The sequence below is a fragment of the Lepus europaeus genome, chromosome 19 (genome assembly GCF_033115175.1).
Source record: "Lepus europaeus isolate LE1 chromosome 19, mLepTim1.pri, whole genome shotgun sequence".
NCBI lineage: Eukaryota > Metazoa > Chordata > Mammalia > Lagomorpha > Leporidae > Lepus > Lepus europaeus.
This window is the reverse complement of record NC_084845.1, coordinates 14,056,690-14,071,683: the sequence shown is the minus strand read 5'-3', so window position 1 is coordinate 14,071,683 and position 14,994 is coordinate 14,056,690. Positions and strand designations below refer to the sequence as shown.

Sequence of the window (14,994 nt, the reverse complement as noted above, 5' to 3'; positions counted from 1 at the left end):
GCTCTCCTCTGAATTGATCTCTTTTAGAGATTACTAAAAGCAGCAAAAAACCTGAAACACATCCTGAATCACTCCTACCATTTCCTCTAGCATTACAGCCTGGATTGACACAGGAGGCAATCTCAACAAATGCCAGAACTATAAAAATGTTTAGTATTTTAGCTTGAATGGTGTAGATCATCATTGTCTATGGCCTTAATTTAATGCTATATTTGATTTCTTTTGCCCACAGAATGCCACTTCTAGGCACATTTCTGATATTCTTAAGAAATTCTATTATTAATAAGAGAACTAAAACTGTATCAATAAAAGGTCTAGTTCCCAGAAACATAAAGGAGGCAAACACATCAGAGCTGGTATGACTATTTAAAAAAAATCATTAGGGTTGCAGAACCTACTCTGTTTTCTTCTCTACCATCTATACCACCCAGATGTTATTCTCAGTGTCCTCATGAGACTGCTGGAACTCTGGAATACATGTCCACATTGTATGAATATACATGGAGGATAAAAGGATTTCTTAAATGTCCTATTCATACAAATATCACTTCTATCTTGTTTGCCTTTAGGAGAGACTAAAGTAGTTTTCACTCTGGGACTTGTTACTGAAGAATGGAAGATTGGCTGTCGGATATGGAAACAGTCTCTGACACAAACTCATAAATTTTCATTGTTCATTAGTCTATGATGTCAGATTTTATTTTCTGTATAATTCATAATCTGTTCACTGAGGGTTAAAAAAATTTCCTAGATACAGTTTTTGTTTGTTATAATAGATTGTCTTTTCTAGGGTTATTTTTAAAGTTGATTTATTCCTTTATTTAAGAGAGAGATCTTGTATCTGCTGGTTTATTTCTCAAATGGCCACAACAGTCAGGGCTAGGCCAGGCTAAAGCCAGGAACTCCATCCTGATCTCCTACATGGGTGGCAGGGGCCCAGGAAATTGGGCCATCTTCCGCTGCTTTCACAGGGACATTAGCAGGAAGTTATGTCACAAGTGAAGCAGCTAGGACTTGAATTGGCTTTCCAGTAGGGGATGCCAACATTGCAAGCAGCAGCTTAAACCACTATACCACAATGCTCTCCCCTAGGTATATTTCTGCTAAAATTTTTTTTCATTTATAAATAATATTCTTAAATTTTAGCCAGGGATATTGGAAAATACAAATTCTGTATTTTCTAACATTTCTGCTCAATAACCCACTGATTAATGCACAGTGCTTTTGTTCAGGATGGATTTCCTCTTAGAGAATATTTGAGATTTGGATAAAAGCTTTCTCATATTTATAACATACAGTGTCCTCCCCCAAATATGTAGTAAACATTTAATGAAATATTTTTGATAGCACCCTCCTCTTATGGAATGTTTCTAAAATAATATAAATGGTATCTGATACTTAAAAAATTATATACTTATGATATGCTTCAATGCACTGTTCTAAGAGCTTTTACATAAAATAACACATAATACTTCCACGAATACTGAGAAAGGTATTTATTCTTAGGTCTATATACAAATGATTAAACCAAAGCAGAAGGAAATGAATTCTCAGAGCCAAGATAGTTTTGAAAAAGACATCTGCTATGGCTAGAAGCCTTCCTACATTTTCTACATTAACAGAATTATTTTCTGTTTTAACTTGCTAAAGTTTAGTGGGTTTCCAGTAATGATAGGCTTTTCTGCATGGATTATATTAACATTTTCATTATGCCATCCAAATTCTCTGATGTTTACCTTTATGAGGCAAATGTGCCTCCATATTCACATCTGTAAGAATTCTTTGCAAGAGAAATCTGTTAACTGCAAAGAATCCGATAATTCACATATAAACTTGTGAGCCATGCTTAAATTCTATTCCACATTCCTCATATTCAAAAGATTTCTCACTGATATGAATTCTTTGATGTTGAGTTAGTTGTGAGCCACGAGTAAAGGCCTTCCCACACTCCTTACATTGGTATGGTTTTTCACCAGTGTGTATTCTCTGATGTCGAGAAAGGTGTGAACTCTGGGTAAAAGCCTTTCTACATTCTTTACATTCGTAGGGCTTCTCACCAGTATGGATTCTCTGATGTAGAGTAAGTTGAGAGCCATGACTGAAGGCCTTCCCACACTCCTTGCACTCATAGGGTTTTTCTCCAGTATGAATTCGCTGATGTTGAGTAAGCTGAGAACCACGAATAAAGGCCTTTCCACATTCCTTACACTGATATGGTTTCTCACCAGTATGGATTCTTTGATGTTGTATAAGGAGTAAGCCACGAGCAAAGGCCTTTCCACATTCGTTACATACGTAGGGTTTCTCACCAGTATGAAGTCTCTGATGTTGGGAAAGATGTGAACTCTGAGTAAAGGCCATTCTGCATTCTTTGCATTCGTAAGGTTTCTCACCAGTATGAATTCTTTGATGTTGAGTAAGCTGTGAGCCACGAATAAAAGACTTTCCACATTCCTTACATTCATAGGGTTTCTCACCAGTGTGAATTCTCTCATGTTGAGTAAGTTCTGACCCACGACTAAAAGTTTTTCCACACTCTTTACATTCATAGGGTTTCTCACCAGTATGAATCCTCTGATGTCGAGTGAGGAGTGAGCCACGATTAAAGGCCTTCCCACATTCCTTACATTGATAGGGTTTCTCACCAGTGTGAATTCTCTGGTGTTGAGTCAGTTGTGAGCCATGACTAAAGGTCTTTCCACATTCCTTACACTCATAGGGCTTTTCATTGGTATGAATTCTCTGGTGTTGAGTAAGTTGTGAGCCACGGATAAAGGCTTTCCCACATTCTTCACATTTATAGGGTTTTTCACCAGTATGAATCCTTTGATGTTGCATAAGGAGTGAGCCCCGGATAAAGGCCTTTCCACATTCCTTACATTCATATGGCTTTTCCCCATTATGAATTTTCTGATGCTGTGAAAGCTGTGAGCCACAAATAAAAGCTTTCCCACATTCCTTACATTCATAGGGTTTCTCACCAGTATGAATTCTTTTATGCAGAATTAGTTGTGAGAGCTGAGTGAAGACCTTTCTACATTCTTTGCACTCATAGAGCTTCTCACCAGTATGAAGTCTCTGGTGCAGAGTAAGTTGTGAGTTCTGAGTAAAGGCCTTCCCACATTCTTTACATTCATACGGTTTCTCACCAGTATGGACTTTCTGATGTCGAGTGAGTTGTGAGCTACGAATAAAGGCTTTCCCACATTCTTCACATTTATATGGTTTTTCACCAGTATGAATTCTGTGATGTAAAATAAGTTGTGAGCTTTGAGTAAAGGCCTTCCCACATTCTTTGCATGCATAGGGTTTCTCACCAGTATGAAGTCTCTGATGAAGACTGAGCTGGGAGTCACGACTAAAGGCCTTTCCACATTGCTTACATTCATAGGGTTTTTCACCAGTATGAATACTCTGATGTTGAGTTAGATGTGATGCTCGTCTAAAGGCTTTCCCACATTCCTTACATTTATAGGGTTTCTCAGTAGAATGACATTGTGGATGTTGAGATAAGTAGGTTTGCTGATCGAAAATGGACATTTTGTCATATATAATCATCCCTTGCCTGAAATATTCCTTCTGATTTTCTTGTTTTTCCAAGTTGCCTTGGATTTCCAAATAATTTTTAGAATTAGACTCCTGAAGATCACGGTTTCCAGGCTTGTCACTTATTTCCCATTGGGATAATTCTGTTTCATAAGTATCCCTTTTTGGAGATAAGTCTTTACTTCCATATATTGAAGGGAAATCTGAAAGATAAGACAACATTAAATAATTTAGGAGAAATATTTCAATAGGAGAAAAGTCAAAATAATAACCATATGAAATAACAGGCTTACCTAAGTGGTGTTAAAGTACTGTTTACTATGACCTGTAGTTAGACATACATTTCACATTAAATACAGTTTTATAAAATGCTGTATTCTGTGCTATAAATTTTACTCCTTTCTATTTCTCTCGATCAAAACCCACTAAACTTATGACATGGTAATGTTGCTACCTAGAGCTTGAAAGAAATATTAGCTTGGAATGTAAAAAGGGTAGCTGAGAGGTCAGAATAATAAATACCCGGGAGCACAAGGGAAGAGACTTTAAAAGGAAACTTTGAAATCAGTGGTTTTCAAACTTTAAAAGTCATGAGGAGAGCTTGTTGAAATTAAAGATGTCCAATTTATTCCATGAGACTAACTGAATCTAGTGAATCAGAAGATGAACATGGAGGTCTCTAGAACATTTCTCACTGATTCATATTTGGATATTTGGACTTGGATTATGATTTTCTATCTCTGCTTAAAACGTTTTAATAGCTAAACTTTTTTAAAAAATTTATTTGACAGGTAGAGTTATAGACAGTGAGAGAAAGAGAGAAAGGTCTTCCTTCTGTTGGTTCACTCCCCAAATGGCTGCTACGGCTGGAGCTGTGCCGATCTGAAGTCAGGAGCCAGGTGCTTCTTCCTAATCTCCCACGCAGGTGCAGGGGCCCAAGCACTTGGGCCATCCTCCACTGCCTTTCTGGGCCACAGCAGAGAGCTGGACTGGAAGAGGAGCAGCCAGGACTAGAACCAGTGCCCATATTGGATGCTGGCGCTGCAGGCAGAGGATTAACCAAGTGAGCCATGGCGCCGGCCCGGTAGTTAAACTTAGAACAGCATCCAAACTCTTCTATAACTTTGAGAAAGCCCTCCCTAGTCTGGTCCCTACCTATCTATATGACTTTTCATATGATACTTCTCAGCTTTGATCACTATCTACCAAACACATAAGCTTCCTTTCAACTTTGAAAAGCCCACAAAGGCATTTCCCATTGCACCTACAACTAGCCAAAGCCTTAGATGGTTCTCCATAGGACTATACAAACTGAATTTCTCTTTTTCAGTTCTTCAATCTTAAGGATTCATTTCTGTTAATTCAGGTAATTCAGACTACCATTCCTGTTGAAAGCAGTTACATAAATTAGACAACATATAAAAAGCACTTAAATAAAGACACTGGAGAGTTAATATTTAAATAAACAGCTAATAGGGTAAAAGTTTAAAATATTTGGGTCCACTAAGATTTCCCTAAGCAGAAGAGTAAATTGAGAGGTAGAGAAACTAAACAGTGTTTTGGACTGCTGCAAATGACTCAGTGACAACAGCTGGAAAGTAAGTCCTGTTGTAAATTCTCCATATATTAGGTTGGGAACTCTTGAGAGCTATGATGAAGAATAATGTAGAAAATGTTGGTCAGTCTGGGCAAGGTCTGAAGCCTGAATCATTTTTGAACTATCTAAAATTCAGAATTTGGAATGAGGTAATTCAAGATTGTTTGCCACAGTACAATTAAATATTTATTAGAGTTATCTTCTTTATAATGCCTAACAGTAAAACTAGGGCATAAGACAACTGAAAAACAGAAGAAAAACCAAAATAGCTCAAATCATGTACCTACAATCAAACATTTTTTTTTCTTTTTAAAGATTTTATTTATTTACTTGAGAGGTAGAGTTAGAGAAGAGAGAGAGAGGGACAGACAGAGACAGGTCTTCCATCCACTGGTTCACTCCCCAAATGGCTGGGGCCAACCCTAAGCCAGGAGTCAGGAGTTTCTTCTTGATCCCTCATGCAGATGCAGGAGCCTACGCACTTGGGCTATTTTCCACTGCTTTCCCAGGCCATAGCAGAGAGCTGGATTGGTAGAGGAGCAGCCAGGACTCAAACCGGTGCCCATATGGGATAGCCAGCACCCTAGTGCCTGCCCCCTATCAAACTTCTGTCACTCTTGGGTACCCCTTTGTAGTTAACTCTTCCTGCCATCCTAGAGGTAGATGCTTGGAAACCACTTATCTGTGGCTTCCCCATTAGTTACTTACATATGGAAACAAAAGCCATCTACACTAAATTTATGATCATATCAGTCTCCAATTGACCTGCCTCCTGCATACTGCTTCCCAGATAGTAGCCATGATTATCTTTAGTTTTCCCTGTTATTTTCAAACAAGATATTTAGTTGCCTTTGTTTACTTATCTTTACTTCATCCTTCATTCCTGTCTCCTGTCATCTCTCATTTACTTACATATCCAAGCCCAACTCTAGGTGTTCATCACAGAAAAATATCTATCATTTCCCAGGCATAGCTATATATCTTAAGACATAATGCAAGGCTCTGTAATCTTATGGAATGTTGAGAATGTTGGAAAGTCTGAATGACAAGGATTCTTTCTAGCAATTCTATAAAAAGACTTTTCTTTTAGATGGATATACAGATCAAGAACCAGAATACTCTTGCCGGGAATGCAGAGTGGTATAACCATAGTGAAAGTGAGATAGTTTCTTTTAAATATATTTAGTGTATGATCCAGCAGCATATTTGTAGGTATTTATGCTTATGTTAAGACAAAGGTCGCACACCAAATATTATAGCAGCTTTATTAATTTCTCCAAACTGGAATCAGTCCAGTCATTGCTTAAAAGATGAATGAATCAACAAACTTAGATACTTCCCTACAATGGGATACTATTTAGCAGGAAACAGATCCACACTATTGATTCATACAATAATACAGACAAATTTTAAATATATGCTAGGTGAACAAAGCCAGACCCTAAAGGCTACATATTTTGATCCCATTTATATAACATTCTGTTTTAAAAATCTTTATTTTTATTGGAAAAGCAGAGAAACTGAGCAAGAGTGAACATACCCTCTCTTAAATCCACTGGTTCACTGCTCAAATGCCTGCAACAGCCAGGGCTGGGCCAGGCCAAAGCCAGAAGTCCAGAATTCCCTCTGGATCTCCCACATGGGTGGCCAGGGACCAAAATACTTGAGCCATCACCTACTGCTTTTCAGGATGCATTAGCAGAAAGCAGGACTGGAAGTAGAAGAGCTGGGATTCAAATCAGCACTCTAAAATGAAATGCAGGCATCTTATGCAGCAGCTTAACCTGACACACCAAAATGCCCATCCCTGTATGACATTCTTGAAAAGACAAAACTTTAGGAATGGTAAATAGTGAATGGTGAGTAGTTTTCATAGTCTGGGGAAAAGGGAGAAGGAGTTAACAAAAAAAGGAAAGTGTTATAGTTTGAATATGATTTAGCCCCTGCACTCATGCAGGACATTTAAGCCTCAGTTAATGGTACTAAAGTGGAAACTTATTTTGGTATTTTCTGATAAGCCCTAATGGTTGTCCTTAGGTTACTGGGAACATGATGTCAGAAGGTATTTCTAATGCAAGGGTTACTATAAAAGCCTGTGTTTGGGCCTAACCACTCTGTCGGATCCTGGTTCACCAAGTAATCCTTATTCCCGCTGTCATCCATTGCTCTTACCAGATGCCAAGTCAATGGAGACATCCAATCTTGGACTTCAGATTCCAAAACCGAGCTAAAAAAACCCTTTTCCCCTTATAAAGCTGCATGAAGTATTTTGATGTAGTAATATAAAGCTAATAGTGTGAGAATTTGGGGATTGACAATAGTAAAACTATGATAGTGGATATACTTGACATGTAAATGGTGTATCAGATTGCCTGGGGAATGGCAATAAATGTTGGTTAAAATATGATTTAAAAAAAAGAAAAACCCTTTTACAAGTATGGCCAAGGTTAGAAAAGAAGATTCAGAGGTGCCACAATGAAATGAGAACAGAAACTAGAGACAGAAACATATTCCAAAGTTAGTCACAGCTTCCCCTGAGACATCCAGTGACCTGACTGAGTCTGAATGTTAATAATCTGAAAAACTTCGAGAGACAAGGCCTCGGGCCCACAGAGATGAGAGATTAGGAATTGAAACTTGGTGCATAGAGTTATGAGGTTATAGCGATCCAAATGGTTCAGGCCAGGTGATTGTGAATGTAGGGGTAGAAGATGTGAGTTATCATTGGATTCTGAATATATTTCGACATCCTAATGAAGAGGATTTTATGGTGGAATGAACACATAATATGAAAAACAAAACAAGGAATTTTTTTTTGTCTGAGCATCTGGAACTATGGATGTACTATATACTGAGAACTTTGCATTATAGAAGAAGCAAGTTTAGAAGAGACTGTTGCTTGATTTTGAACTTTTAGATATGATAATAAGGGTTTATTACACACACATAGACACAAATATGTGGTTCTAGGGAGATACTCAGATTAGAGATATAAATTTAGGGGTCATCACCAAATAGATAATATTTAAACCCTGGGGGATTTGATAAGATTAAACAAGGAGTATCTGGATACAGTAGAGAAGTGAAAGGAAGAAAAGGGAAGTTTGAGAATTGAGCTTTGGGGTACATCATCATTGTAAGGAAGGAAGATAAGAAAGAATGAACAATGAAGACTAAGCGGCAACAGCCAAAAATTCAGGAAACTGTGGAATCCCAGAAGCCAAGTCAAGTGTTTGAAGGAGGAATTATCACTTCTTCAAATGCTGAGAAACAAAGTAAAATGCTGATTTCTAATTTAGTGATAAAGAAGTTAACAGGTAATAGGTTATCTTCAAGTATAGTTTTGATGGAGTAATGGGTGTAAGTTTGGATTGGAACAGATTCATGAGAGTGGGAGAAGAGATGGAGATAGAATAGGAAAATCTTTTTTAAAAAATGAAGCAGAGAGGCCGGCGCCGTGGCTTAACAGGCTAATCCTCTGCCTTGCGGTGCCGGCACACCAGGTTCTAGTCCCAGTTGGGGCGCCGGATTCTATCCCGGTTGGCTGTCTTCCAGGCCAGCTCTCTGCTATGGCCCGGGAAGGCAGTGGAGGATAGCTCAGGTCCTTGGGCCCTGCACCCGCATGGGAGACCGGGAGAAGCGCCTGGCTCCGGGCTTCGGATCAGCATGATGCGCCAGCCGCAGTGGCCATTGGAGGGTGAATCAATGGCAAAAAAGGAAGACCTTTCTCTCTGTCTCTCTCTCACTATCCACTCTGCCTGTCCAAAAAAAAAAAAAAAAAAGTAGCAGAGAAATAGGGTTATTTCAAGAAGAAAACGTGTGTGTCAAGAGATTTGTTTTTGTTTTGTTTTTCCTTTTTAGATAGAAGAAATTGCAGCTTGTAATTATAACAAACACAGACAAGTAGATATTGCACTAATTTCTCCTAAAGTATCCCTAAAAAATGAGAAATAATGTCATTTAGTATGTAAGTAAAGGAACTGGCCTTAGGTAAACAAATAGGTTCATATGTCATAAAAAAAAAGGTAGAATATATTTTTCAGTTAAGCAGACTGACTGATAAGGCAACAGAAACTTAATAGAAGTTCTTTCCTAAATGCCTCAGACTTTTCAGTGAAGTCACCTAAAGGCATCTGTGAGTCCAGCCAAGGAAATTATAATAGTCATGATCATGGCTGATGCCGCGGCTCAATAGGCTAATCCTCCGCCTGCAGCACCAGCACACCGGGTTCTAGTCCCGGTCGGGGCACTGGATTCTGTCCTAGTTGCCTCTCTTCCAGTCCATTCTCTGCTATGGCCCGGGAGTGCAGTGGAGGATGGCCCAAGTGCTTGGGCCCTGCACCCCATGGGAGACCAGGGGAAGCACCTGGCTCTTCGCTTCTGATCAGTGTGGTGTGCCAGCCGCAGCGTGCCGGCCACAGCAGCCATTGGAGGGTGAACCAACGGCAAAGGAAGACCTTTCTCTCTGTCTCTCTCTCTCTCACTGTCTACTCTGCCTGTCAAAAAAAAAAAAAAAAAGAAAGAAAAAATAGTCATGACCATTATACAACTAACAACTTAGCTTTGAGTTAAATAAAAACAGAAATACAAAGAGAAATTGATAAACTCTACTCATGATGGAGGACATAAAGACAAAAGACTAGAACATAATTAACAATCTGATGTGTTTTATCTTTATTATCACTGTAGCATAAAACTGGAAATTAAAAAAAAATAGTAAGATACTTCTATACATGTTTGTTATAGGAGGAAATAAAAATAAAACTTGCAAATTATTTAGAACTGATACAGTCATGCACTAGTTAGTGACATTTTGGTCAACAACTGACTACACACAGGACAGCAGTACTGTAAGATTGTATCACCTAGTGAGAGTGTAGCATCTTAGTTTGTGAAAATATGCTCTATGATGCATAAAAATGAAATCATCTGATGTATTTCTCAGACTATGTCCCTATTATTCTATCAAAAGAAACCTCAGGTGAAATCCCATGTGTTTCTCTACAGTTGTACCTGGAGAAAACTTAATCCTAAATACACTTACTAGGAAATAAGACAGAGAATACAAGATGGCTGAATAGAGAGAAGCCATACTCACCTCAGCCATAGTAAAACACCAGAACAACAAAGGAAGAACCGTGTTTTCAGGGGACTGATTGAGGGAAATCTTCAGTAAAGAAGTGGTACAACAGCACAGAGACTCCGAAGCCACCTGACGGAGGACAAATGCAACTGATGGCTGTGGTAGTGGCAGCTTCCACACCACTACCAGAAAAGGTAAGAAGGCACCGCATTCCTTGCCAGCAACATGGACCAGCAGTCCTAACTACAGGAGAATCCCACAGTCCTCAGTGACTTCAGTTCCAACATGGAGAGCTGACCTGGGGTCTGAGCAACTAGTTTGCTCCAAAAAGGTAATCCAAATTGTCTCCCTCTACTCAAAGTGCCAGACTCTACTGTACTGTGGTAGAGCTGCTGCTGACCTCTGTTCTGATCTAGGGGATAGCAAGCAGCATCACAGCTACCAGAAGTCACCAGAGCCAGGGCACTTTCCCAAAATGGGGAGTGGAAGCTTGGTGCCTTGCAGCTGTGGAGTTCTGGGCGTAAGCCCTAGAACTGCGCTTACTCACTCTATGTGATGCAGGGGGTTCCTGCTGGCTTCTTATGGCTACCATCATAAAAAGTCTGAGAGGACTAGACCTAAGGAAGGTCCCTTTGCACCTCCTAGCTCACTGGGAGCCCAGTGCACAAGCCCTAGCAGGGGCAGTCCCATCTGTACCTTGCAGATCTAGGACTGCTGATGTTGATATTACAATCTCTGGAATAACTCACACTCAGTTGTGGTACCTGGACATCTCTATTTGCATTCCTCTCTTACTACCAGTTCAGGCTGGAAACTACCAGTGCACAATTCCCAGCAGGCTGGCTGTCACACTCTGAGTGGGGTAGTGATCTTACTGCATCCTGAAGCAAAGCACTGTGAGGATTAGTACTAGGTTCCACAGGTTCACCAGAACCTATCCTGTGGGACCCAGGGAAGAACTTGCGCTGGGCCTACACCTGCCAGTGCAAAATCTTCAGTATATCTTGTAGTCACCCTATAAAACTGGAGCAGGATCCCCTAAATATCCCCCAGTTCTGGGAACTAGGGAATTTGGTGTTATAAGCCACAAGCTGCAGCATCACTCAGGCTTGCCCAGGGGAAAAGTCACTCAGTATCAAGAACAAGGTTATGGTTACCACAAACCCTAGTGTGACTGACACCCAATTCTCTGGGAACTGAAGATACATACACCGGGAAGCCCAAATCCACTTCAAAGGCCTTCTTTTACCTTCACAAACTGCTGCAGACTAGACAACCACTGATTTAAAAACTCAGGTTATACTTTTCAGCTCACTTAGAACCAAGGCCAAGGCAACAATCCAAGTGATACCTTGTACTCCACTGAAATAAAAAACTCTTTCCAACAAAACTACTCCATAAAGAAGTGACTATTAAATCAGGTTGGGGGGGGGGGCACTGAGGCATAGCAGGTAAAGCCACTGCCTGCAGTGCTGGCATCCTATAGGGGCACCAGTTCGAGTCCTGGCTGTTCCACTTCTCTGCTAAGGCATGGAAAAGCAGCAGAGGATGGCCCAAGTCCTTGGGCCCCTGCACCCATGTGGGAGACCAGGACGAAGCTCTTGGCTCCTAGCTTCTGATCGGCACAGCTCTGGCCGTTGCGGCCAGTTTGGGAGTGAACCAGTGGATGGAAGACCTTTCTCTCTCTCTGCCTCTCCTTCTCTATGTGACTCTGAGTTTCAAATAAATAAATCTTAAAAAAAAAAAAAAAAAAAAAAAGCCAGCGCCGCGGCTCAATAGGCTAATCCTCCGTCTTGCGGCGCCGGCACACTGGGTTCTAGTCCCAGTTGGGGCACCAGATTCTGTCCCAGTTGCCCCTCTTCCAGGCCAGCTCTCTGCTGTGGCCAGGGAGTGCAGTGGAGGATGGCCCAAGTACTTAGGCCCTGCACCCCATGGGAGACCAGGAGAAGCACCTGGCTCCTGCCATCGGTTCAGCGCAGTGCGCCGGCCGCAGTGCGCCTACCGCGGCGGCCATTGGAGGGTGAACCAACGGCAAAAAGGAAGACCTTTCTCTCTGTCTCTCTCTCTCACTATCCACTCTGCCTGTCAAAAATTAATTAAAAAAAAAAAAAAAAAAAAAAAAAAGATGGGCAGTCATCAGCGTAGAGACAAAGGAAACAAGCAAGCATGACAACTCCTAAAGAACAAAACAGTTCTCCAGAAATAATCCTGAACTGAAGGAAATCTGAGAAATGCCAGAAACTAAATTCAAAACAATGATTATAAAGAAAATTGGTAGAATGCAAGAGAATACAGATAGTTTAAAAAATTGAGGAAAGCAGTAGATGAGATGAACCAAACAAAATTTGAGAATGTCAGCAGCAGAACAGAGCAAGACAAGAAAAGAATTTCTGTTCTGGAAGACAATATTTTTGAAATAATGCAGTCAGACTAAAAGAGAAAATAATGATGAAAGTGTATGAGACATATAGGATACCATTAAGTGAACACATACTCACTGTATAGATATCTGAAAGAGAACAGAAGGAAAAATGCATTGAGACTTACTGAATAAAATAATGGCAACTTTCCAGACTCAACCAAAAAGACCTTTTCCAAGATAACAGTCAAACTGTCAAAATTAAGGACAAGGAGAGAATCCTAACGACAGAAAATGTCAAGCTACAAATTAAGGGCGATCAGTGAGAGCAACAGCAGTCTTCTCAGCAGAAATGCTGCATACTAGAAGAAAGTAGGATGACATAGTCAAGATCTTGGAAGAAAAAATTCCAACTATGAATATTATATCCTGTGAGGCTACCCATTATAAGTAAAGGAGAAATAAAGTATATCCCAGAAATATAAAAACTGAGACTTCAGCACCATCAGAGTAGCCTTATAGAAAATTCTGAAGCCTTACTTTAGCATCATGGGCTGGTGTTGTGGCACGGCAGATAAAGCTGCTGCCTGTGACACTGGCATACCGTATGGACACTGATTTGTGTCCCACCTGTTTCACTTTCAATCCAGCTCCTGCTAATGGCCTGGGAAAGCAGCAGAAGATGGCCCCAGTGTTTGTGCCCCTGCCACCCATGTGGGAGACTCAGTTGAAGCTCCTGGGTCCTGGCTTCAGTCTAACACAGCGCTGGCAAGGACAGTCATCTGGGGGGTAACCAGCGAATGAGAGATTCTTTGTCTCTCCCTCTTTCTAACTCTCAAAAATAAATCTAAAAAAAGTAAACATCATGAAAACACCTAATACTATCAAACTCAGTATCAAAGTTGATACTATCAGTAACCAATCAAGAAATGACAGGTATTAACTTTTTTTTTTTTTTTTTTTTTTTTTTTTGGACAGGCAGAGTGGATAGTGAGAGAGAGAGACAGAGAGAAAGGTCTTCCTTTTGCTGTTGGTTCACCCTCCAATGGTCGCTGCGGCCGGCGCATCACGCTGATCCAAAGCCAGGAGCCAGGTGCTTCTCCTGGTCTCCCATGCGGGTGCAGGGCCCAAGGACTTGGGCCATAGCAGAAAGCTGGCCTGGAAGAGGGGCAACCGGGATAGAGTCTGGCGCCCCAACCGGGACTAGAACCCGGTGTGCTGGCGCCGCAAGGTGGAGGATTAGCCTGTTAAGCCATGGCACCGGCCAGGTATTAACTCTTATCAACACTGACTTTGAATATAAACAGGTTAAATTCCTCAGTAAAATGTTACACCTCAGCTGAGTGGATAAGAGGGGGCAGTGCTGTGGCCTAGAAGGCTAAGCCTCCGCCTTCAGTGCCATCATCCCATATGGGTGGCTGATTCATGTCCCGGCTGCCCCTCTTCCAGTCCAGCCTCCTGCTATTGGCCTGGGAAGGCAGTGTAAGACAGCACAAATGCCTGGGCCCTTGCACCTGCGTGGGAGACTAAAGAAGCCTGAAGCTCCTGGCTCTTGGCTTCAGATCAGCCCAGCTCCAGCTGCTGCAGCCACTTGGGGAGTGAACCAGGGGATGGAAGACCTTTCTGTTTCCCTTCTAACTCTGCTTCTCAAATAAATGGATAAAATTTTAAAACAAACAAACAAACAAAAACACAACACCTGATAGTAAACTCAATAAATAAAGATACACATAGACTGCAAATGAAGGGTGGATAAACATAATGCCAGGAAAACAGAAACCAAAAATAAGTGGGAAGAACTGTACTCATCAGATAAAAGACTTTATATCAAAAACTAAAAAGAGATGAAGCCATTATATACTGACAAATGGACTGAATCAGAAGATATAACCATAACAAATATATATGCACAAGACCACTCTAGCATATTTAACAATTATTATTAGACCCAAAGGGAGAGATAGACTCCAATACAGTAATAGTGGGGGACTTCAAAACCCTACTGTTAACAATGAACATATTATTAAGAAAGAAAATCAACAAAGATACATCATATTTGAACTAGACTATTGAGTAAATGGACCTAAGAGATATTTACATTAGATTTTGCCCAACAGCTAACAGTACACATTCTTAGCTGCACATGGAACATTTTTTAGGATGATACGACATATTAGGTCAAAAATCAAGCCTCAGTAAATTTAAAAAGATTGAAATCATACCATGTATCTTCTCAGACCACAAAGGAATAAAACTAGAAATCAACAATAAGAACAACAAAATATGTAAAAATATATGGAAATTGAACAGCATGCTGTTGAATGACCAATGGGTATTTTAAGAAATTAAAAAGGAAATAACTTTTTTTGAAACTAATGAAAATGAGAATGCAACATAGCAAAACTTGTG

The 14,994-nt window shown here is 40.4% G+C and overlaps 1 protein-coding gene across 10 annotated transcripts in view; it reads right to left on the bottom strand.

Moving 5' to 3' along the window:
- Window positions 1-995: 995 nt before the first annotated feature.
- LOC133747813 (zinc finger protein 420) overlaps window positions 996-14,994 on the bottom strand; it is a 127,348-nt gene continuing 113,349 nt past the window's right edge. For all 10 annotated transcript variants that reach the window (XM_062176182.1, XM_062176181.1, XM_062176187.1 and 7 more), the window contains one exon: window positions 996-3,749. In XM_062176182.1, the coding sequence (XP_062032166.1) occupies window positions 1,822-3,749 (1,928 nt within the window). In that variant the 3' untranslated portion in view covers window positions 996-1,821. The remainder of the gene's footprint in view (window positions 3,750-14,994) is intronic.